General features: G+C 31.6%; 1 protein-coding gene across 9 annotated transcripts in view; it reads left to right on the top strand.

The window, feature by feature from the left end:
- LOC142332386 (Ig-like and fibronectin type-III domain-containing protein 1) overlaps positions 1 to 26,573 on the top strand; it is a 676,608-nt gene that overhangs the window by 630,387 nt on the left and 19,648 nt on the right. For all 9 annotated transcript variants that reach the window (XM_075378862.1, XM_075378812.1, XM_075378850.1 and 6 more), the window contains 8 exons: positions 1,752 to 1,998; positions 9,205 to 9,383; positions 10,404 to 10,535; positions 12,517 to 12,667; positions 13,464 to 13,616; positions 15,311 to 15,422; positions 17,950 to 18,152; positions 25,342 to 25,526. In XM_075378862.1, coding sequence (XP_075234977.1) covers positions 1,752 to 1,998; positions 9,205 to 9,383; positions 10,404 to 10,535; positions 12,517 to 12,667; positions 13,464 to 13,616; positions 15,311 to 15,422; positions 17,950 to 18,152; positions 25,342 to 25,526 — 1,362 coding nt within the window. The remainder of the gene's footprint in view (positions 1 to 1,751; positions 1,999 to 9,204; positions 9,384 to 10,403; positions 10,536 to 12,516; positions 12,668 to 13,463; positions 13,617 to 15,310; positions 15,423 to 17,949; positions 18,153 to 25,341; positions 25,527 to 26,573) is intronic.

Raw genomic sequence — 26,573 nt, 5'->3', positions numbered from 1 at the left:
GGAGCACGTACATAACAAGTAGCTCAATTAGCTCACATAACTGTTAGTACAATTCATATATGCATGTTCAGACCATTCTTTATTAATGCAGCTAAATAGTTTTAACTAGGTTTTATTAACCGACTGGGTTGGTCTATGGACCAGGTTGGTTTTATTAACTGACCAGATGAACTTGTGATCGCAGACTGGTTGATCTTGAAATCAAAAATTATAAGGTTCAAACCCTAGTAAAGGCAGTTACTTTTATACAGATTTGATACTAGATCGTGGATACCGTTGTTCTTTGGTGATTGGCTTTAGTTAACTACAAAACTCAGGAATGGTTGACCTGAGACTGTACAAAACTTCACTTCATATACATTCATACATATCATTCTCATTCATCATCTGAATAATACCTTAAGGTGATTCTGGAGGCTAAACAGAAAAAAAAGGAATAGGGTTCATTGGGTTGGGATCATGAAATTTCTTCTTTTTTTTTTTTTTACTTCTTGGGGATCATGCAACTAAAAAGGTTGAGAATCACTGGTTTAGGCTGTCACTCCATATGCAAGTACAATTAATAATGTACTGTAAGCTAGCACTTGACTGGCACTGAGGTGTGCCGATGATAAGCAATTAAAAATTTTGTTGCATTATCGGTGTTTAATAACGATATCATTTATAATGCTTCTTCACGCCATTATTCAGTTCAGTGAAAGAAACTATTTCAGTCTGTTATCGTGTACTACATACAGTTTTATAGTTCATTTTTATTCAGTGTTATTTTCATTAATTTTAATTTACCCTCATGTTTATGCCAATTGGGGTTTAACATGATTCTACTGTGAAACATAAACTTGGAAAACTCTTAGGTGTTTTTAAAAAAAAAAATTCAGCAATGTTTAATAAAACCTTGAAACTACAATCAGAGACACTGCTTGGAAAGCAAGTAGTGCAGCAGATGTTACTGAAAGAACAATATTTAATACAATAAAGAAACACAATAAGAGATTGTCAAATGAAATGGTTAAAATCAAAGAAAATCACATGCACCAAAGACAGTGTTAAAATGTTAGTAAAATCAATTAAACAAAAATATACTCATTTTAAAGTAGATGAAATAGTAAAATTAAAATATTGTGTCGTGTTGCATCTTCCTCCATACTATTGCAATTTTAAGCTGATAGAATTTATATAGACACAAGTCAAAGGCTGCATTAAGAAAAATAACACAACATTTAAATTAAGTGATGTAAACAGTCTATTGATAGGTGTTAATAGAGCAAATGCAAATGCTTGGAAAAGTTGTATTCAACAAGTAATTAAAGAAGAAAAAGAAGCGTGGGAAGTGGCCAGTTTATGTGAAAATATTATGAAGAATGTAGAAGATATTGTGATAAAGTTGGGAAACGATGACAGTAGTTCAATGGACAACAGCTTACTGGGTATTGAAGAAATACATAAAGGTAACAAATATTTTTTTCTGTTTTACTTAATGAAATTTTAATGTAGCGGTAATGTACGTTCTTAAAGTTTTATTTTTAAGATAAATATTTCATTTTATCACAGTTTTCTAATTGTTGTATTACAAGTTACTTTTACTTCATTTTTATGTTAAAAGTAAAAAGAAGTGGTTTTTTTTCTTGGTTGGATTGTGCTAAATTATATTAAATTGGAATTATTGAACTATTATGTTTGGATTTGCTGAACACTTTCATGAAGCAAATTATAGAACATAGCATAAGTAATACAGTTTCTATGTATTTCAGCCTCCTACTGTTCATCCTATCAACCTAGTTGTGGAAGGCAGTACTATGACCATTCTTTGTATTGCGATGGGTACACCAATGCCTACTATTTCGCTCTACATATCAGGTCGATTAGTAAGACAAGAAGTTACACGACACATGGTGACAGTGATTTACAATGTTACTAGGGATATGAATCATATTTCCTGTTATGCTGACAATGGATTTGGAACACCTATGGAAGCAAGAAGAAGAATAACTATTAGCCGTATGTATAATTTAACCATATTTTTAGCATGCTATAAAACCTTAATTTAAATTTTAAACCTACTTGTCACTAATTTTTGTTACTTTTGTGGACCAAAAACTAGACAAAGGGAGGAATTGAATTTTTTTTTTCATTAGAATAATAAAAACTATTTCTGTTACAAACTAATTAACTTTGAAGGTATACATTTTTATTCTGGCTATGTATTTCATTGCATAATACCGTAATATTGTTATCTTATTAGCATATTTCATATTTCAATAATGAACAGCATTTACAAAGATATAAACAGTCCATCCCACAGGAAAGATGACTGATAAGAAATAAAATACAAGACGTTTATTTTTAGTTTATATGACTTTTTATTCAAATAGGTTCCTTGTGAATCAATACACAACTGGAAGCGTTGGAAAAATTGTTCGAAATAATTCTGATACTCAATCTTTGAAATTGTCTGCACTATCATGGTCATAGACTTCTGGATATCTGAAATTGTGTCAAAACACTTTCCTTGCATTGCCATTTTCAGATTTGGAAATAACCAGAAGTAACACAGAGACAAATCAGGCAAATAAGGAGAGGGTGTTCAAGCACCACAATACTTTTTTTAGCCAAGAAATTGCATATGAACTTGCTTTAGTGCACCAGGCATTGTTATGCAACAAACACCATGTTGCTTAATTCCGGTAATCAGGTCAAACCTGAAAAATCCTCGCCCATAAACGATTTGAAACACCCAAGTAGTAATCTGCATTCACCATTTGACCTTCTGGAGCAAATTCTTTATGGATAATTCCTTTTGAATCAAAAAAACAGTGAGCACTGTCTTGACACAGCTTTTCTGCATGCACATTTTTTTTTTAGTTTCAGAGATTCTGGACCTTTCCATTCAGAGCTTTGGCACTTTGTAAGTGGCTCATACTGAAAATACCATGTTTCATCACCTGCTACGATGCAAGACATGAAGTCTGGGTCCCTAGCGGCCGATCTTTTCATGTCTCTGCAGTGTTCCACTCTACAATCTTTGTGATCATCAGGGAGCGAATGGGGCACAAAGCTACAACAGATCTTCTTTTTACCCAAATTTCCAGTTAGAATGCAATGCACAGTTGTTTTAGGAATTCCAGTGATCTCCTCAATTAACCTGGTAGATGCACAAGATCATTTTGAAGAATTTCAGCCACTTTTTAACATTATCTTCTGCTTGAACTGCTGATGATGCTCCTGGACGTGGATCATCTTCAATGCTGTCTCTACGATCACGAAACCTTGCATATCACTTAAAAACGTTTTTATGACTCATTGCTTCACCTATAAACAGCTTGTATCATTTTAAAAGTGTCTGGCACTTTAGCAAATTTAAAACAAAACTTAATGTTTGCACATTGCTCCATTGCTCCTTTCACGACTGAAGTTCAAAACATACTGTTAAAGTATTGTTATTACGAGCAGTCTGTGATTCCAGCACTCTTAAATTTAAAACGATCATCGTCAGAATACCAGGCTAGTTAATTCACGCATCCGTTCACAGATCGCATTAGTAGTTACGCAAATATAAAGTCACCTTTCCTTTGGGACAGACTGTGTAGTTCAAGAAGCTAACTACATTTCATTTCTTGATTTTTTTCTGTATATATAAAAAATAATAGTTTTCATATTTCTATAAAATATACATTGCAAAAAACTGCCAATTCCTTGAAATCATTATTTCATCTTATACAATGATTATTAAACAATTAAAATTTAAAAATGAAAGTTTTCATCAAAACAAACATCTTCTACATGTATCAAATCAAATAAAATATTCAAGACACTTAAATAATAAGCATATCATTGACTGAAATTTAAGAAAATTTCTTCTCTTTTTTAAGAAAAAAGAGAAAAAAATTTAATGTAATTTGTTTACATAGTTTCACTGTCTATCAGAACTAATTCTGAAGATGTATATATGTAACTACAGGCAAATAGAAATTTATAACCACGTTCGCTGCGATGGATAAAAAAGGAAACTTAACCATCTTGCTCTACAGGCAACTATGATGCCATTTAGTCATTACCTACTATGTGTTATGGCGCTTATTGGCCTGTCCTGAGGTTTTGTACTGTGCGTGTAGTTTTTAAATGAATTTACTCTACATGCTGAACTGTTTGACCTTGGATTTTTGTTCAGTATACATTTCTGCCGTACATCACATCACATTGTTTTTCAATCTTTTTCTGACAGTTTTATTCCCTTTTCATATGTTTTTATCACAAGTTGTTTGATAAATTATTCAATAAAACATTTACCCTATTACTTAATCTTATAAATGCTGGTTTTTATTTATAAATTAATTATATCTCCTAATCCATTGCTCACTGTTTTGATTTGTCATCTAATATTCCTAAATTAAATAATTTTTGACTTATTTTTCATTAAAAAACATCCATTCAAATGTTTATTTAAATAATACAAATACTGGATGAAACATAAAGTTTATTTCCAGATAATTGGGTCTGAATTGCTATACATAAAATGTTTATACGCTTGCTTATAAACATCTTACAAATTATTAAATAATTAAGAAATTGATTTATTTTTGAATTTATTGATTACTTTTTTTTCAGCATAACGTTATTTCTTGATGACGTCATTGTAAAAAAAAAAAGCTTTTTTATATTCATAAATATCGAATGTTATTTTATCATTTATATAGTTTGAAATTCTTAATTTTATTTTTCATCTTTATTAAAATTAACACTATAAGTTAATTATATACCATTAAAAATTACAATAAAATTTTTTTTATAGAAAATTTGTCATATTTTAATAAAAGAAATGATGCTGGCCCAGAACAAGCCAGCAAAATTACCCCCAATAATTATTATGAATAGACGCTAAATAAGAATATGTATAAAAGAACTCTTTCAACTAGAGTTAATTCATGTGTTTTCTGAGAGATATTGTAGGCTATAAAATCATTTAAAAAAATAGTTTTAGTTATAAAGAGAAATAAAATATTCATTACATATGGCACATTATTTGCCGTAATGTACAGTTGTCAATTAAAATATAGCAACAATAAGGTCCAAACAGAACAAGAGTTAAGTTAAATAAATAACCATTCAGCTTTGTATAGGAATTACGCAAAGACAAGCACAGAGCAACTCCCTATTACAGTGCATATATGTGCCATACCGCAGCAAACGTGTTAAAGAGTAGTATTTTTTTTAATTTTTTGTTAAACAGTATGAAATACCTTATTGAAATCACCCTGCACATTGAAAGGTGCATGTAAATATGTATCTGTTAATTTGTAATCTCACCATCTGTGAATGAATTGCCAAATTTGAAAGTCCCTTTATAAAAATAATAAATTCCATTATTTTTGTTACATTTTATCCACAACACTTATGTAGAACATTTTTGGCCAAAAGGTTTCCTGTAATGAAATATTTGATGTCAGCCAGAATATTAATAAGACCACTGGGAACAAAATGCTATGTTAATAAAAACTCAATAAATTCCACATTTTTTAATTGTGTTATTCTTCTTGGTATGTAAGGAATGTGCATGTGAAATTTTATAGTATTATGATTGCTCGTTTAGTACTAACCATGATTAAACAGAAAATATTTTTTTTTCTTTGTTTTTACAAAAACAAATTTTTCATAGATTTATAAATAAGTTTTTGTGAGTAAATTTATGTTACAATTTTACTTGAGAAAAAATATGTGTAAGGTTTGAACATTTTAGATGATTAATGATACAGTTTTTAAATACTAATATTTTTAATTAATCTTTTCGTAGACACAATTTTGTGTCCCTTTGAAAAGTTTCTTCTTTCCTTAGACAAATAGTAGTTGAAAAACGTTTATTACATGTTGAGTGGGGAAAAAACAGCTGTTAATGAGATAATAAGTTGTGTTTATTTTAGATGATTTTGAAATAGAATTGCGTTTTGTTACTTTGTGCGGGATTATTGTGAGTAATTTTCCAATTATATATAAGCTCATATTTAATATGAGCTACCTGAGGATAATAGCTCATATTAAATTAATCAAAGATAACATAGCTTACAACTTATCCAGGAATTCAAGCAATAATGCCAGTGTAGTTTTGGAATCCCAGCCTATATCTAGTTTGTGGAGAACTATACCTATGCCAAGAAAACAAACTGCAATTCTTAATCCAACTGTAGGAGGATTATCAGTATCAGACAGATTAAATTTAACACATCAAGCCCCCTTCTATTGTACTTAATGGGATAAATGATGTGCTTAGGTTATACGAACTGATAGAAATAGTCATGGGTAAGGGAGAATGCAACGTAAAACTGGTAGGAGGGAAACAACTTAGAATAATTTCTAAAGATATTGATGTGTACAAGAAGATCATAAATCTGGTTTGTGAAGTCCACAGACATAGAGTGAGGGACAAAGTAAATGCACACTATAGAATTAGCAAAATGCCAACATTAACTTTTTGTATAAACTTACAGCTGCCCAAGAACAGAAAAGTGTATATTTGACTTGAAATACAGAGTAAATTGCAGCATGTCATTTAAAACATCACAGAACCCAAAGGGCTCATGCAGTGCTTGAAGTGCCAACAGTACTGGCACTGAAAAATAATTGCATGAGGCCCTTTCGCGTAAAGTGTGGGGAATGCCACTGAACAGCTGATTGTCCCAGGAAAGGCAGAAGCATGCCTACAACCTGTGCTTTATGCCAATACGACCATTCAATAAACTATCAGAGTTTCACAGTTTCAATAAATGTTGGAGAGGAAACAAAGGCAAAAGGTTAGCCAGAACTCACAACTTACTTCAAGAGTCGAATCTGCTAACCTTAGGGCAACCGGCCTTACATTTAATGATAACAGTTTCACTATGTTGGGACATGGAATACCTAAATACATCAGCATCAAGCTTGGGTCTCTCCACCAAACGTATGCTAGAGCAGCTGGTCATGATGGTGAGAATAATGCAGACAGGCTTTCTTCACATATAAATTTCCTAGTTCAACAGATTGTAAGTCTGATAAGCTTGCCTACTCAGGTACTCTTTAAAATCTGTTAATGACTAAGTTTCTCCAGATCATTACATGGAACATTAACAGCCTGCTTTCTAGGTGGAAAAAACTAGAAACTGTGGCAATTACCAATTCTCTGGATATGATGCTGGTATTAGAGATGAACTTTACAGACCAGAGTTACCTTAGGCTTCAAGGTTTCTCCGTGTATATGACGAACCCATAGGTTCAAAATCTATGCCTAGGCATAGTCTCACAGTTTCAGTCAACATACTTAATTTCATTTTAAGTATATCATTTATATACGGTTTGGTAGAAAACAGCTATGACACAGTGTCGGACCACTCGCCGTTTTACATGCAGTGAGTATGACGATGTTGAGAAAGAAGATGAGGCTTATCCTACATACAAAATGAAGTCCCGATAAGAGACTGGGTCTCTTATCGGGACTAGATTGAGCAGAAACTGATCGATACCCAGTTCCACTTGATATCCCTGAGGATATAGACTACACAACTTACTTGTTAGCATCAGTCATGCAGGAAGGTTTGTGGCAGTCTACACCAGAGGAAGCACTTTTGACCAGAGGCAATACCTCTCTGAGAGAGGTGATAGATCTAACTGGCTCAAAACAGCATTTCAGATGAAATTGGCAGCAGTTCAGGAAGCTCAAAGATAGAACACTACTTAATAGAGTTGCACAGAGGTTGAGGAGGTTGTTGAAGACTGTCAGAGATGAAACATTCAAGGACTATATTGGAAGTATTTCTAACCTAAATAGGGACAGATGCACTTTATGGAAAGCCATGAAGGGGGCTATGATGATCCACAACAACGCTATCTGCATTATAAGATTGTACTGGCTCATGGGTGCAGAATGAAAAATATGTGTTGGTGATGACAAATGCATTGTGCAGATGACTCACTTGTGAGTCATCGACTTAAAATCATGCACTTTTTTCCAGGCCGATTATGTCATTCCACATCGGTCTGTTTAATGAATTCACAGCATGCTAGTCTTGTTTTAGTTTAATCCTCACTAAAATATATTCTGTTTTTAGATTTGCCATTTTTCGTTTTTATTTAACGTATTAGTGATATGGATGACCTACCTAATTGCAATCTAAGTACTTCAGATGATTATTGTTGTTTGTCGGTAAGTGAAATAAACAGATTTATTTTCTGAAGCTTGCGGTAGTGACAATGAATATATTCCTAGTAGAAGTGATTCAAGTAGCAGTGAGTCTGAAATATAAACTCTATGACTTTGTTCTTCTTCAGACGTTGAGTGTTGATGCTCCAAAATCCAAATTGTGTGTTGGTGTTACTGACCCATTAAAAACTTTTCTATTTTTTTATTCCACTGGAATACATATTCCAATACTAAGCAACAATAAACCCATCGATTATTTAAATTTACTGGTGGGCAAAGTTGTTTTAGAATTCGTTGTCAGGGAATCCAACTGCTATGTCATAGAAGTTATTTTGTCCAAGAACATCACAGAAAATTACAGATTAAGTTAGAGGAGATTATTTCTGAACTGAAAACATTTATGGGTCTAGTTTTTTATATGGTTAATATAAGAATGCCAAAGATGCAAAATTACTGCTGCAGAGACAAATTATTCAAAACCTTTAATGCAGAGTATGTCATGCAATAGATTTCTGTTAGGTCTTCGTTGCCATTTTGTAAAAAAATGATCCAACAAGCAGTGACTGGCTATTGAAAGTAAGACCTCTCTCATTGACCACTTTAATAACAAATGTTAAACAACATAAGTAAAAAACTTTCCCTCGATGAAGCTATGGTGTTTTAGTCTAAAAAGAAGCTGTAAAAAGAGGCCCGCTTTTAGACAACATATTAAAAACCAGTGCCATAAGTAACCATGCTTACATAACTAACCACACTTGTTTTATACCAATAAAACTTTGTTATGTGAACCAAACGACCTAATATTGAAATTTGCAGTGTATGCTGGGGTACTTGATCCATTAGGAGTTGAAGGACATGCAAAAAGGTAGTCTTGCACCTTTTTGAAAATTACTTTAATCAACTTTAATTTTTTTCTGAAATAACTCCAAATGCAAATACTGAAGTACAGCAATGATTTTGAATCTTATATGAACATATGTAAAGATGTTTAAAAACTCTTAATTTCTTTTTAAAATTGTTCTTTGTTTTTTTATATTTAGATATGCCACGTCTCTCCGCCTCAGAAATTACAATGGCTGCTCATGGAGATTCAGTTTCACTTGAATGTATTGTGGATGCTCATCCAGAACCAAAAATGATGTTTTGGAGAGATTATAGTCAACGTGTTCCAGTCATTCGTGGTCCTAGATATGACATAACAACATTACCACTGAAAGATGTAAGTTTCATTTTAAGATTGGAATCTGAAATTAATATAAAAATTGTTCATGTTTTTAAATTTATTTTTATAACATTTGAGTTTTTTGTTTTACAGAAGTTTTTTTATGGTTGTTTGTAAGAGGCTACACAAAACTTATATATATGACACACAAACCTAATTTAATATATGTTACCCTAACAGTTAGTACATCCAATTAAATGAGTTTGATTAATTGATGTTCCATGAGTAAATCTGATCAAATTTTAATTTAAAACTCTTTTGTCTATCCTCAATTGGATTATATATTTTTTTTTAAATGTATATTCCACTGTTGAAAAAATTAAACAGTAACAATTATAATAATAACAAAAACAAAAAATAAATTATCAAATAATATGTTAACAGAAAATCAAATAATAGAAACAATCTGAACAATGCCAGCAATTATTTTAATCTTTATCGCTATCCCATCAATTAAAATTTTATATTTAATAGAAGAAGGAATAAAAATATATTTATAAATATCAGAAATTAAGATTCAGCATTTTGTGATTACAGTAATTTACTCCTGTTTCTGAAACAAACAGATGGCAACTCTGTAATAAATGAACCATATTTCAATAAACAAAATAATTCAGTGAATTTCAGTTTTTATTTCAAAATTATTTTGTGAAAATACACCATTTAAATTAATTGCCTTTAATACATTTTAGATAATTGTAATAATTTGCCTTTAATTCGAAACTCTACAAAGTCGGGGATACTATCTAGTGTTTTCTAATGGTATAGAAATAATTTATTTCTTATTCTATCTTATTAGAATGTAATTCATCCAGTCTGTTAAACAACAGATCCCAAAAAAAGAATAAAATTTTACTCTTTGTTGTGTCTAATTATATACTACAGTTAACAAAGAAAATATAACATTCATCTTGTGAATGCCATAAAACGTTTTTTTGAATTCTACTTAATCATTCCACTAATTTTAGGGGGGATTCTAAAAGTATATCAGTAAAAGAAAGCATTGCTTATTTTCAGGAAGAAGATAAATGGGTTATGAGATTAACTATCAAGGGTATTACAGATAGTGATGAAGGGGATTATTACTGTCATGCTGAAAATGCATTCGGTAATGCAACACAGCCAGTGTCAGTTAGGCTTAGGAATGTGGTACGTATTAAATTATATTTTATATATTATAAAATGAAAGCAATACAATGATTTATAAGCAATTACATATGATTTATATTTAGTTCATTGAAGAATGCAAATAAATAAAATTAATATAAATAAATATAATTAATTTTTGTTTATCACATCACTGTTCAGGACAGCTGGTTAAAGATGATTCTAGTAGAAAAATTTGTGCTATTGATTACTTTTAGCTTTTACAGTTAATTTCTACTTTTTTAAGAACAAAAATTATGTTTTGCTTGCTTGTAATCAGTGGTGAACATATAAAATAGTGAGAAACTTACACTGTTAATAAACTTTTGAAATGAATAAACCTTGTTAAAATAAATTATTAAATTAATTCAAGCTTAAACACTAATTAACTACATATAGTTAACTTATATATACACTTTAGCTAGTTAAACTTATATTTAAACTATATGCAGTTGTAAACCAGTAACCTATATATACTTTATAATTAAAAATAAAGAAAGAAGTGATCATATAACAAAAGAAGAATATTTCAACTGATGTTTATTTCTTCATAAAGATAAATTACTCTTTCTTTATAAACTGAATAAATTATTTTTATTTGTTGTTTTGTTTTTGTAGTACCAGCAGGCATTTATAAACTGTCATATTATGGCAATATTTGTTTGTGAAAATGGAGGGGTCCCATTACCAAATTATTATGACTCTAAGCTATTATATTTTGTTATTCATAAGAAAGCTGTATAGTGTTTAGCTTATATAAATCGTACAATTTAATTACTGATTTATACAGACTTTTAAGATTTCTTTTATTTTTAAATTATGATGTTAAATTACTAAAAAAAATGATATTTTTGATGTGATGTTGTCAGTATGAAACAACTAGACAACCATTTAGATTTCAGAGAGTAATGATTATACAGTATTATGATTTCATGGTAATGTAGTCAATTATGAAAAAAAAAAAATGATAAAGTATGCATTTTCTGATCTTTCTTTTGTTTTTTGTTGTTTTGATGCATAAATGTCAAATTTAACACATGACAAAAAGAGATTTAAGAATGCAGTTTTTATATTTTGATTATTTAAAGTGTGAAACCACACTTGACATTGTGGATAATCTTACGCTCTTTTTTCTAAGAATCATGTACTCTTATATTAGTATTAAATCTGTATTGTGTTTAAGATATCCCTTTGTAACCAATAATATATTATTTGTAAACGAATAGGCATGGTTTGGTAAAATAAACAAATGGTTGCAACAGAAATATTCTAACTAATATGGAATGTGTATTATATAAATTTAATTGTGGATTTTTCCTTAAATCATAATAAGAAAGTTGTTTCAGTAAATTTGATGTTGATATTGTATTAAGTTTAAATGATGAAATAATAGCATGAAAAGGTTTTTATAAATATATGTGTTTGTGTATTTGCAAACTACAAAAGGAAGTTTGCTGCAACATTCTTATTGGTTGTGTTAGGAGAAATGAAGTGGTTGGTAATAGATCACAGAGATTGCTTATAATTGATCTATGCATTCAGATTTTCTGACCGAATAAAACTTTCTAGATGTAGCAGGTATAAATGGAATAAAGACTAAATGGACTAAATAAAGACTAAAGACTAAATGGAATAAATTTTTGTTACTTTTTGTAACATTTTAATCTGCCACAAAGAAAAACTATGATCTGCTAAGAAGAAAAAGTATGATCCACACTAGGGTGTGATAGGTCTTGATTGTTATTATAGTGATTAATATTTTCTTTAACGTATAAGAAATTTACCTTGCATGTAGGTGATGATTTGAAAATATTTATCACTTATTTCTTTCAGTAGTATACTGGAGTAGTAAACAAAGTCCATTCGGTCTGAAGTGTGTTAAAAGTTTGTAATGCAAATATTCATTTGTTTAAACAGACAGAAAAAATGTATAAATTTTTATTTAATTTTGAAAGGTAATAATCTAAACTTTTACTTTTTTTAGGCTGCTGTTAATAATGTTACTCAATGCTGCATGGAACATAATGTTACTTCTGCATGTATGGAAGCATGTTCATTTTATCTTGATATAGATGCAGTTATTGACAGGGCAGAATGTATCAATGATTTTGATAAACTAATGAGATGTGCTGCAGGTAAATAAAATCTATATTTTTATTTAAAATTTAAAATTAAATATAAATTTCATCTCTTTTTGTTCAAAATTAGAAAGATTATTTTTTTTTTAAAATCAAATGTGTAACAAGAAATTTTTGCAAAACTGGTAGTTAAAATTACTGTCTTTTCATGGCCTAATATTTTTGATAAAAGTTTAGCATGATGTTTACTTTCTAAGTTATTGAACAATTTCAAACAATGGTGTTATATAATTTCTTTTTTAGTGAAATATTGTACAGATATCTTTGAATAAAATATTATTTCTGTGAGATTAAATTCATTATATCCTTTTTATTTTTCATTAACAGGTAACCATTACAGAGTTATTAGCATTTATATTCAAGAACAATTTTTTTACTATAATTTCGACATGAAAAATAAGAAAATAAAAGATAAATAAAGAAATTATGTTTTTATAACTGTAAAATGATTTTAGTGGACAAGTATAGTTTTTGTAGTTTAGGTATTATAAGGACTCTTACTAAAATGATGAAATGTTTCCAATCACCAGCAAATATAATGAAATTTACCTAACATTTAAAAATATATTTTAAAAATTTTTTCAAGAGTTTTACATTATACTATCTCTCAGTTTAGTCACAGGCATTTATTTTCTGGATAGAAAGTTCTCTCTAGTGCATGATAAACAGTCAGTCAGTAATAGTTGTCATGCTCGGTTAAGAGTATTATATTTTACAGTCATTAAATATACAAATAAGTATTAAATGTAATATTACATTTAATTAAGCAGTTAATATATTTTTTTTTTTTTAGATGGTTCTGATCATCGAAGCTGTTGTGCAAATGTGGGAGTTGAACGAGGTTGCCTAGACTGGTGTCGAGGAGAACCTTTGTTTCTACTGGATAACAGAATGTGCCTGCTATCTTATACAAAGAAAATTATGTCATGCTTTAGAGAAGGACGAGGTACAGTATATTTATTTTTTGCAGGTTATAAAATTTAATTTTTGGTTGATGATTGGCAAAAAAACAAGTTGTTGAAAACAAGGAACTGCTTTTTGGAAATAAATTTCCTTTTCCATATCATTTATTCTAAGCACAAAAATATTTGACTTATTTTCCTTGTTAATCTAAATGGAAAATAAAGTGGTATTTATACAATCATTACAAAATATGAAAAAACCCAAAGGGTAATGGTAAAAATTAATCTAAACAGAGGTGTCTTTAGTTTTTTTTCTTCCTCTCAATGTCATGTATTTTACATATGATTTTGCAATCTGATTTAGCTGTTTGAGGCTATTAGAAATTGTTTAGAGTCTTTGTTAGTAGTTGTGATGCCTATTGTTAAAATAGTGAATTGTTATTGAGTATTTTGATCTGTTTGTTTGCTGGAAGTATTGTAAATCCCTATTTATTTTATTTGTATTTTTATTGCAGTGGAAAAGAATTTAACTTCAAGGAAATTTCTAAGATTGTTCCGGCATATAAATAATGATATAAAGACAAAACACAAGAATGCAGTGTTGGATAAAGTACTATTAACACAATTATACAGACGTTACACTGACAGGATCATTTTCTCTCTAATCTAAAAGGGAAATTTAGCTGCAGACATAAGACAACTGCTATTATTGGTCATTTAGATCAATCAGATAAAGTACAAATATAATAAATCCAAGACTACCAGCTTTATAGGCTAGAAGTGTTGGAGGTTGGTGGCATGAATGTTTCTCTCAAAACAGTTCAAAATAGACTGCTAGAACTGGAAGAAGGACACAATAATCAGAAAAAAAAACATTAATTTTAATACCTAATGATGATGATTTTATTAGCCTCAAAAGTACAAGAATTGGTATAATACCGTACAAGTTTTAAGCACAGGGACATAGGATTCCTTATTTATGACAATCATCGGACAATAAACTGCTTCCTGCTCATATTCACCAATCCCCAAAATTTCCTGCAAATAAAAATTATTTGGAGTAGTTTTACATATGAAGGACTGATCTGATGATACAATGAAAAGTAATGACTATTTGCAGATTTAATAGTAGACTAATGCGAATGAACTATTGGAACCACTAATGTGAAGAATAAAAATTTGATTTTTCAACAAGACCTTGCTTATTACAGAAAATTTTTAAAAATTAAACAAAAGGTGCTTGATTCTTCAGGTTGTTCCCAAGAACAGAGAATCTGTGGACAGTAATAAAAAAAGAAAGACTAGATAGAATGGATTGTTAAACAAACTACTATGGTGGATTTGGTAATAAAGTGTGATTTCATGATAAAGAAAGTTAAAACAACTGTCACTGATTAAATTCATGCCAAAGTGAGTGAATGAACATGTAAAAAATTAAGGACGTATTCAGGACTAATATTGTATTTCTATTCTGTATTGTATCAATACTTATTGTTTAATTTTATATAAATTAACTAAGATAAATAAAAAAATAATTATTTATTAAAAAAATATTACTTGCATATCAAAATTTTAACAAAAGAAATTAATAAAAATGGAACATTAAATCTGTTAGGATTAATTTTTCTGCTACTGAGGAAGGTAAGTTTAGAGAAAAACAACAAACCTTCCTATGGATTGATAGTAAAAAACAAATATGTACACAAGCATTTTTTTAATTGAAGCTGTTTTCTTTCAGATAAATTACCTGGTCCTCCTCAGAATGTCAGAGTTGAACACATAGACTCACACTCTGTAATTGTACGTTGGGATCCTCCTGTGAAGAACCCACATACAGTTGAGATGTACAGGTACAATAATATTTCAGTGTATTAACTGTTGTATTTTTAACTCTGTAAGTTGCACCTTTAATTAAGTCTTCAAAGAAATTAAAATTATAACTAAATACAAATGCCTGCTGGTAAACCCACTTTACAATTCTCTAGGTTTTATTAACAATTTTTTAGGTAATTAATAGTAGGTTTTGTTGTACTTGAAATATTCCGAAATACAGTTCTGACTACATAGTGTATAAACAGTGTTTGTCTCCATATATATATATATATATATATATATATATATATATATATATATCACTCTTATTTTAAGTATTCTTCCAAAACTCAAAAATTGCAGTTAGTACTTCTATACGAGCACTTATCACTGGTAAATGAATGGGAAAACCAGGACATTAAAGAAAGCCATATGGAAACATTCAAAATCAAATTGTAAACTGTAAATACATACATTATATGAGGAGTTAAAAAAAAATTAACTGGAAGAGATAATACTGTCTGATACATTTGTTTATCTCTAATTCACTACTTAGTAAAAATCACAAAATGTTGGTGACATATATCATTATCATCTATGGTTGGTTTGCTTAGCATTTCTCCTGCCACCACCCCACTAGGTCGCCCTAAAGCATAAGACCCTAAAGCAAACGGCTACTGAGCCACGAAACAGTTTAGCAACCAGTGTGCTAACTAGCTCCTAGAGCTAACCTAAAAGCTTCAGCGGAATAAGCGTGGTACCATACACCACTCGTTTTTGTGTCCCACCGCCCAGTTGTCATATATCACTAAAATGGATAGGCATCAATTATTAAAACATATATGACTATCAATAATTAATTTATCTTGTTAAAAACAGCAATTCGCTACCACACCTAGGCCACTGAATGCCAGCAAGTACCTGTCCATCATTCAAACACTTAGAACCTTTATCTGGCTCCAGAGTTAGCTTCCTACAGCAACGCAGTAGGAGTCTTTTCCCTTAGGTAAACTACAGACATCAGTTGAACAAAGCAACCGCATCAAGGAACTCCCACATGCTCTGACAATGCGACTCTGGCCACATTCACTTGCCGCTTGTGAGTGGCCAACTTTCCCCTTGACTATGTTCCAGGGTGGCCTGAGTTCTGTCCCCTCCCAAGAGCTGGTCAATCGAACAGCATCCTGTCCGAACACATTGCCGTCTGAACTTTTACCACTAAATCAATTGGCAGATCCTTTCCCAATACAGTGGTAGCCTCGTAGGAGGTTGTTTTAAAAACACCAGTGCTTACAATTAAGGCTCTGCGCTGGGCACCCCTTACTTTTGAATAAGTGCTCGATTTCTTTCCAACCTATGTGCACAAACGGACGCCGCATAAGAGGCCATACTTTCGAAGGCACCTTGGTACACCATGTACAAATAACAGCCAGACAGTCGGTAATCCTTTCGAGCAATCCTTCTAAGCTTGTGCATCACATAGACGGCATCCGCCACTACTTGCCTAATGTGATTGCTATAAACCAACTTTTCATCAAACAAAACACCTAGATACTTATGAACTCGAACTCGATTTATTACACAGCCTTTATACTAATACGGGGGTTAAGACTGTATGATAATTTGTCTGCACCCTTGACAAGCACAAACTTCGTCTTGGGTACAGAAATCCTTAAATTTTGAATGTCCATCCAGCCCTCTGTGGTTGATAAAGCCGCCTGCGCTCGGTCTTCAAGTTGCGTTCGTGAATTACCACGAACTAACAGGAGACAGTCATCGGCGATGACTGGACATCGATGATGGGTCAATAACTGCTGACCTTACTCAGATCCTTTCCTGAATTTAAGAACACCCACAAATCCACCTTCCAACATGTCGGAAAGCAACCCCAGTTTAGGCACTCCTATGACAGACAGCAGATGATAGAAAATATCCAGGTCAAGTTGGTTAATCCCTGGTGCCTTTCTCAGTGCCATTCGAGAAACCACTCGGTCTATATCTACAGGTTCCACAGCCCGTACGCCAGGGAATGGTGTCTCACCCGCCCTAACGCCGACTTCTGCTTCACCCTCTGGAGCATCTGGAAATAGAGTGTCCAGGAACACCTGGTAAGTCGCCACAGATGTTAAAGTGTGGTCACGACCACCAAACCCGCATCGAACACTGGACACGTGTAGTGGCTTTGGCCGGTAACATGACTTCATGAGCTGCCAGGGATTGTGCTGCAATTCACGCATGGAGTCTTTTCAAAACTTGAGTTTGACTTCCTTGATGGCATGAACGTACTCATTACGGTCACGCCGGTAGATCTGCAGACTCTCGGCTTGCACGTCATCAACGAAAATCTCTGTTAGGGGGCGGTGCTGGTATCTTCTCCTAGTGGTTCTAGCTCTTGCACGCAGCGCGCTAAGGACAGAGGACTACCACTTTTTCCCGGGTTTCCGCCTGCTTTTATCAGACAGCTCCCCAGAAGCAGTGGTCATGACATCCATTATCAATTGTAAATAAAAAAAAAAAAAATCACATCATTTTGCAAACATTAACTTTCATTTTAAAACTTTGCAGAGTATTCTGGAGGCAAGTTGGAGTTCGTAGCATTGCAATAAAGAATGATACAAAAATAACCAACTTACATATTACTGGGCTCAAAGAGGGTGTCACATATGAATGTGTAGTAAAAGCAGGAAACACTAGAGGAACAAGTAGACTGACAGACCCTATTCGATTTACTACAGATGATAAATATATAACATCTTTATCTAGATTAGGTATGTATTATAATTTATTTACATTTATTATAAGGTTTATTTTTAATATTTAGATTGATATTTTACTTTCTTTTGACACTTCTTAAAATTCCCCTCTTATAAAGTATTTATATACTTCTTGTATGTGTACGTAAGTGTACAAATCACAATCTTATTTTATGTTTTGTTCTGCTACTTTATAATCTTTCATTATAATTTTATAATGCAATAACAATACACAATACAATTATTTTTATAATAATCTTGATATTACATTTCTATCTCATATTTAATATTTTTAATTTTAGTAGATAAATCATAGTTTACATTTTCATTTAGTACATTTGTAGTTTCTTTGTGTTTTTTCATAAAAATCTTTTAGAAAACTTTTAGTAAACTTAATTAATTAATTCTCAGCAGATATTTGTTATCTGTTTTTAGTAAAAATAGTATATAAGTCATTGTATTTCTACGAAGGAAATATCAGGTAAAAACAGAAATGTTGGTATCAGAAATGTAGGTAAGAGCCTATTTGCAGATTATGACAATAACAAAATAATTACTACTATTAATACCCAACAGAGTTTTCACCTGGAGATTTCTTCTGTCATATCGAAACATGTCTAATCACTTCATAATACTGACAATGTGGATGATGGTGATGCTGATAAATTAAATCAATTTTGGTACAAACTCAAAGGTGTCTGGAGAGGAATCTGACACTAAGCATAAGAGGTCCTTAAAAAAATAAAAAATAATCTATAATATAAAAAGCAATAATATTAAGTAATTAAAAAAAATGTTTGTTTTAGTATGTTTGTTGCCTTTCCAATGGAAATGGCCCTTGCTTGTCCCTTTAATGTCATAAATACTGATGTACTCCTTGAATGCCGTTATTTAAAAATATTATTTATCTAATTAATTAACTTCAGTAAATGAACATTTACTGAAATTAATTGTAGTTTCCATTCATTATTTAAGTTTTTGTTTTCAGTTCCAAAAAAGTAATATTTCATTAAAAATGCATATAATCATCCAAAATTAAAAAGTTTCTAAAAACAAATCAAATTTTAATAAATATTTTTAAAACTCACTTCAATAATGCTTTCAGTTATTTTGTGCATGTCCTCCCTCAGTGATTGGTGTTATTGGTCCCACATAGTCATTTTATGACTTAGGGAGACATGCATTTATCAAGTGCTGAAAAAGTATTGAGTATCTTGTGTGTTTATTTGTAGAATTATGTGTAAAGAAACATCACATCATAAGATGTCCAAATATACAAACATAAAAACAGTATACTAAATGTACAATAAACATACTAAATGAACAGACATAATGTTGATGTTATTAAAAAAAAGTTTCCATAAGTTACATAAACTGATGTTTTAACTGTGAACAGAAGTAGCACCATAAATTAATTTCTTTAGTAGCCGTTAAAAGTGAGTAAAAACATTAGTCTTTTTTGTGAACATGATATTTCTTAAACTTGTTGTTTAAAAAGAGACAGTTTTAAGTAATTTTCATAGCCAACTGTCATTGAAAAAAAAATACCAAACACATAATTATTAGATAATTTAAAAAAATTATTTGGCATAATTTTTTGATATGAGTTTCAAACACTTTTACTGATATTTAAAAACATTATCAAATTTTACAGTTTATTTTAAATTAGTTAAATCTTATAAAGAAACCTTATCAATTTATACCCATGTGAATTTGACACACTGTAAAATCAGACCTCCCATATAAAACTATTATATATTGTCACCGAATGGCTTCGACAGCTCGTTGTAATTACTCACCGTATGGTAGCCCAGAGAAGGGCTATTGTCGTCGAATGGCTTCAACGGCTTCTAATTCACAACTCTGTGGTGGTCCTGAAAAGCGCCGTTTTTTTGCATTAGCTCTGAGAAGAATGTTGGGTCCAGACGCTGGTCTCCGACGAAGTCGGGGAGTTGCGGTTCATCCATTGAAGTCAGACCGGGATTTCCCTCAGTGGCAGTTGGGTTCCCAGTACAGCATGGCAGTAGTGGCCCCAGAGCCTCGCAGTGTCGGGTTGGCTTCGGTCGTCCTTTGCCAGCACGGCCGATGCGGTTCTCCTCGAGTGATACCACGCTGGGCCGGTTACTGCTGCTGAGTCCACTGGCCAGGACGATTGAAGCCCAGCGAGCTGGAACTTCCTGTTCCAGCTCGGAGTCCGCGTCCAGTGCCTCGCTGGGCGAGCCGGCCAGACCTGCTGCTCCGGCAGTAATGTTGGCATCCGCCGGGAGGTCCCATGTTGAACTGGCCAGTATTAATTGTAATCCTATTTGCTTTTGCTTGTATTAGTGATGCCCGCTATGTGGCAATTATCTGATTCATAACATATAGCAAATAATAACAAAGTAATTTGTTTTAAAATTGATAATTTAGGGTCATTTTGTTTAAGTATTTAATTTTTTTTTAATTTAAGTAACTGTAATTGAAATTTCAAAATCATTTCTTGACTGTAAAACTGAAAATGTTTTTTCAAAATGTCATAGGAAGATTAAAATTGTGGTTTGTGGTATAAAATATAGCACCTAATAAAATATACCTGATAATTGAGTGAAACTAACAATAAAATGACATTTAATTACATGCATGTGGGTTAAAAACTAAAAAAAAATATGGAAACAAATTTTATTTACATTTTAAACTTTTGTAATGACAAACTGAATCAAATTATATAATAAAACATGTGTAAAAGACTTACTTAGAAGTTTGTTTTCTAATATCTTTGCAATCATATTCATTAATTGCATGCTAATCAGTAAAAATGCTTTATCATAAATTTGGTTTGGTTTGTCATTAAAAAGATAAAAATTTAAATTAATATTTCAGACCATCATGGTAAAAATATAGCAAATTCTGCATTTGTGTGAGAATTTGTAGAAATCAAAATCCTCAAAAACTGCAATACATAACTGATTTGTGTATAGAATTTTATAAAAATTAGCTACTTATGCATCTAAATATACTAGCAAATAATAATTCAGCTGTTTCTGAAATTTTACAACTACACTTTGTATCCCAAATGTCCACTAACCCCAAATAATTAAATATTGTATTGAAATGTGTTATAGGCATATGTTTTATAAATATATAGTTACTTTATATTAGTTATCACAAAAAACTCTTTAGGAAAGAATAAATTGCTAATAATACTAATTAACTTGACATTGCAATCATGTGCCAGGGATTTTTCTTCTGTCTTGCAATATACAAAGTTCATATGTATTGATTAATTAATCAGTACACATATAATGTTTAAGTTTATGTACAATTAAAAGTATGATTAAGTTTTGGAATCTATGCATTACTTTACTCTTCTTGGCATGAAAACTTTTTTAGCTTTGCCAAATAGCCTTTTTCCAGCACCATACCATGTGTGTCCTCTTCTGCTACCTTTAATTTTTTCAAATTTTTAAGGTCTTTTATTTCATCTCAGACTAAGCCATTCTGGCGGTCCTTGTCCTTTTGACTTGCTATTCCACAACTCTTTCCAGTCATAATCCTCTTTTCTCCTAATTACATGACCCAACCATTTCAGTTTTTGAGTTTTAAACAACACTATTGTAGCTGGTTCTAAAGCTAAATTGTTTCAAGTCTTTAGTCGTCCTTCTTTTTCACCCATTATTATCACAAATTTAACCACAAATTTTCACTATTATTTTATTCAAAAAAGTGTCAAATTTCTTTCATTTTCCTTGCTCAATGCTGGTATTTTTGGTCCATGTAACAAAACAACTTTTATTATTGCTGTAAAGTTTTATCATAGTTAACAGTTTTATTGTTACCAATGCTGAAGGGAATTTTGGATGCAGCTTTTTCACTTTAGTAAAGTATTTAGACTAAACTCTGGCTAAACTATATACTTTCTACACCCTTCAGTTTTGTTACTTTCAATTTCAATATTTTATGTTGTCTTCTGAAGCCTGACTTGTAAATATCTCGTTTTTTCAAAATTCTCTTCCACTTCCATGAAGTTAACCTTCTTAAAATACTTCTGTGAGTTTTTTCAGGTTGTTAATGTCCTCACTATTAACATCCCTCTTCTTAACCTTTTCAAGTGCCTCTTCAAGGGCTAAATTAAAAAGGAGAAGTAACCAACTATATCTCTTTGTCTCACTTAAGATCTGATTTTGAAGATGAGGAATACTTTTAATCTACTTTCACTGTGGCTTTTGACATTATAAAAGTCATTTTTGTCAGTGTAATGAGTTTATTGTGAGTGCTAAATTTTACAATCTTTTCCTAAGTTTTCTTCTATTACAGTGTCTTATGAGTTTTTAGTATCAATGAATAGTATGTATGTGCTTATGTTAAATTACCAATGCCTAGTTAATGTTTCCTTTAAGATGAAAATCTAACCTGTTGTAGCTTAGCATTTCATAAAGTTAACCTGTTCTGCATTTTTAGATATAACTTTTGTGAATTATTTTAGAGAAAACATTGTAAGTTGTTTTTAATATCAATAACCCTTGCAGTTCTTATAGTCCTGCTTGTCACGTTTCTTATATATAGGTACTATAGTTGTTTATTTCCATTCATTTGTTATTACTCTCATCCTTACATTTTTTTAAATCAGATGATGCAACTCTGTAATCAGGTAATCTATCTCCTTTGACTTTGTGATTTTAATAGGTTTTTTTGTATTACACAACTTAGGATGTGTATTTTCACATATTTTAATGAGAAAGATGAGATGATTGAAACAATAGATGAAAAAATGCCCAATACTTGTCCAGAATTAAACGCAAGCCAAATGATACAGAAGTCAGTGTACTAACCACTACACTACTCAACTGTCCGAGTGGTTCCTTCTATTGATTATTGGTTGATTTCTTCCCTAGTGGGCTCTGTATGCTTCAACATTTTGGGATGTTATTAGTTTATTCCTGGTTAAAATTTCCTCTCATTCAACAGGTTTCAAAATAATCATTCCATATTCTCCCAAGCCTCAGTCACAACAACAATGCCCTCAGTTCCATCCTTAATTCCATGTGTACAAGGTTGATCTTATAGAAGCTTCTACTTGGTCCTTTTCTTTTTTTATCTGTTCTATATTTCTTTGTATTACTCTGAAAACCAATGTTCTTTCATTCTTCTCTCTTTTTTCATTTGCTACCTCTTTTATAGTAACTTTTATCTTGCACAAAGTTGCTTTATTTCCTGCTTCTTCCTCTTTCTCTTTATCCACTGACTCTCCTTGTAACTCTTGAAATCAGTTTTGTATATTTACCCTAAATTCCAATAACTATCCTTTTTCTTTCAGTCTGTTTACTGCAATATTCTGCTCCTTTACATGATTTTTGCGGGGCTATTCTGTTAAATTTTTATTAAGATCAAAGGATGGTCTGGACTATATTTCACCTCCCTGGTGCTTCTACACTTGTAACATTACTCCTATTTCTTCTGGTTAATTAGTTTATGAACTACTCAGTTTTTAACATTTCCCTGTGACATAATCCAAGTTATTTGGTGAATATCCTTCCTTGTACTCATGTCTTTAAATTATTTTCACACATCAGCTTTTGTCATTAATGTTTCTTAACCAATCACATCTTCCTTCCAATACTAACCACCTTGCAAACTCTGCACTGGCATCACCTATCACACAAGCTTTAAATCACACTCTGGGGCCCTCCATTACAGTTAGATTAGGATAGGTCAAAGATGGAAGATTCTAGATATATATTTCCTTCATTTAAAGAAATCAAATATTTTTTTATAATTAGTATAATATAACCAAATGAAAATAGCATTAATTAATACAAGGTTTGATCAAACAATATTTAAACATTTTTAAACTTTAAGTCCAATTGTCACAATTTTTTTTTATTATATTTTTACTTTTATCCCTAACATATATTTACATTGGTAACCATACTGGATGCTTATAGTTTATTGTTAGCTTTTTAAAAGGCTGCACATATTTTTGTAAGGTCAGTGATTTTTAACTTTTGAAAAAATGGAACAATGAATTTACATTAAATTTTGCTTTAAGAATGGAATAAAGTGCAGGACCGTAATGGAAATGTTGAATATTGCATGCTGCTTTTGATGATTCTTCTATAAATAAAACAAGCATTTACAAGTGGTATAAATTTTTCCAAGAGGGCTGTGAAGATATTGAACATGATAGGCTTCCTGGACATCCCAGCACATCAACAACCGATAACAATGCCAAAAAAGTAAAGAAAATGATTGTGGACAATCACCGAATCACTATCAGAGAGGTTGCTAATGATGTTGGCATATCATTTGGCTCATTATAAGCAATTTTTCAGATGTTTTGGACATGAAACATGTGGCAGAAAAATTTGTTCCAAAATTGTTGAATTTCTACCAAAAGCAATGCCAAAAGAACATTGTTGAGGAGTTGCTGATTGAAGCGAACAACGTTCCAGAACTATTGTAACGAGTCATGACTGGTGATAAAACATGGATGTACGGGTATAACGTTGAAACTAATGCCCAGTCGTCCCAATGAAAGTTTCTTGAAGATCCAAGACCAAGAAAACCTGAAGTACAATCAAATGTGAAGGTACTGATCTCTGTGTTCTTCAGTTTCAATGATAATGTATAATGAGATCTTGCCACCAGGACCTATGGTCAAAAAGGAATACTACCTGGAAGTAGTTCTATGCCATTTGGTTAAAGCATTCTGAAGAAAACACCAGGATTTCTGGTGAAACAATTCATGGCAACTGCACCCAATAATGCACCTACTCACAAGACTTTGCTGCTTTTTCGTAAATTTTTGGTTAAAAACCCCAACCACCATTATGATACCTCAGCCTCCATATTCACTGGACATGGCCCCCTGTAACTTCTTCCTATTTTCCAAGCTGAAAAGAACCATGAAAAGATGACGTTTTGCCAACATTGAACAGTTGAAGACAGAATCACTGAAGGAGCTAAACTTCATACTGAACAAAATTTCATTCCAGAAGTTCTTTGAAACCTTAATGGAGAAAGTTCTGGCATGAATGTGCTATATCTGAAGGTGAGTACTTTAAAGGTGACAAAATCAATACTGATGAATAAATAAAGATTTTTTGAAAAACTAAAATTACATATATTTTGTGACCAAACCTCGTACTAATGGGTACTTAATATTATAACTTTAGTTAAAAACCTTGTTTACTTATCTTTTCATTCTTGACTTATCTTCATCTTTCAGATGAAGAACATTCTCATGTAGGTGCAGTAGTAGGAGTGATACTTGCCCTTGTAGCAGTTGCAGCAATGGTTGTAGGTGGGGTATGGTTCATTCGAACCCGAAACTTATTAGGTCGTAAGTCTTCAGGTGGAGTTGCTTTTGAAAACCCAAGTTATTTGCGGGAAGTAAATATGGATCATATACAGGTTGGTATTTATAATTTTTTTCTATATATCATTAATTTATTTTTCTTGTATAATTTGCTTTTACTAAATGTATATTTTTTGCATTTATTTCATTACATGAGCTATTAAATGAATCTTTGTAATAAGAATTTTCTAAATATGATTATGCATGTAATATATTGTTTCAAATTAATATCAGGTTTTAAAGCTGTGTAATATTTCTCAAGTTTCACGTACAATGATTAATTATTTATGAAATGAAAGAGCAACTCAAACAGTTTTAGTTGTGTGCAAACTCATAAACTGTTTAGAGTACCTTCCACGTAAAAGTGCTAGTAGCTGAAGGCGGCAACCCCCAACAGAAAGTGTTCTGTGTTTTGCAGTTTACAAAGTGTAAATCTGTAATTACCGTTCAACGTGCATTCTATTTGATGTTCAAGAGAATCGTCACGAAATATTGCAGTGTGAATGTTTTTTGTTAAAAACTTAATGTTTTGTGTGCCATATCCTGATGGCAAAGTTACGGACTGTTATATTTAGCAGAAGAAAGTGTGTCAGGAATGAACTATCTTTATATGCTACAACCATGGTTGTTTCCTCAACTGCAATATGAACCACATGAATATGGTAACAAGATGGTGTGCCTCCTCATTGATATAACGCTGTTTGTGATTGGTTGAATGAAATTCTCCCCAACCGCTGGATTGGTTGGCAGGGACCAGATGTCAGGGCTAGATTGCCATGGCCTCCATGTTTGCCCAATCTGACCCTGTGCAAAATTTTTCTTTGGAGGTTTATAAAGGATCACGTGTGTGTACCACCATTACCAGCTGACATACTCGACTTGAGATACAGTATTGAAGCAGCTGTCATATCAGTTACTCCAGCTTGCTGATTAACGTATGAGATGATTTTTCCTATTGGCTGGATGTGTTCTGTGTGATGAATGTTGTTCACATTGATCACTTATAGGAAAGACTGAGGCAGAACTTAGATCTCTGCTTATTGAATGATGGATCAGTGCATGTTTGTATGATCTTCATTAGGTACATCTTCATGCATTGATCT

This window comes from Lycorma delicatula, chromosome 1, assembly GCF_047948215.1.
Source record: "Lycorma delicatula isolate Av1 chromosome 1, ASM4794821v1, whole genome shotgun sequence".
NCBI lineage: Eukaryota > Metazoa > Arthropoda > Insecta > Hemiptera > Fulgoridae > Lycorma > Lycorma delicatula.
Note: the sequence above shows the minus strand (reverse complement) of the source record. Positions and strands in the feature narration are given on the sequence as shown.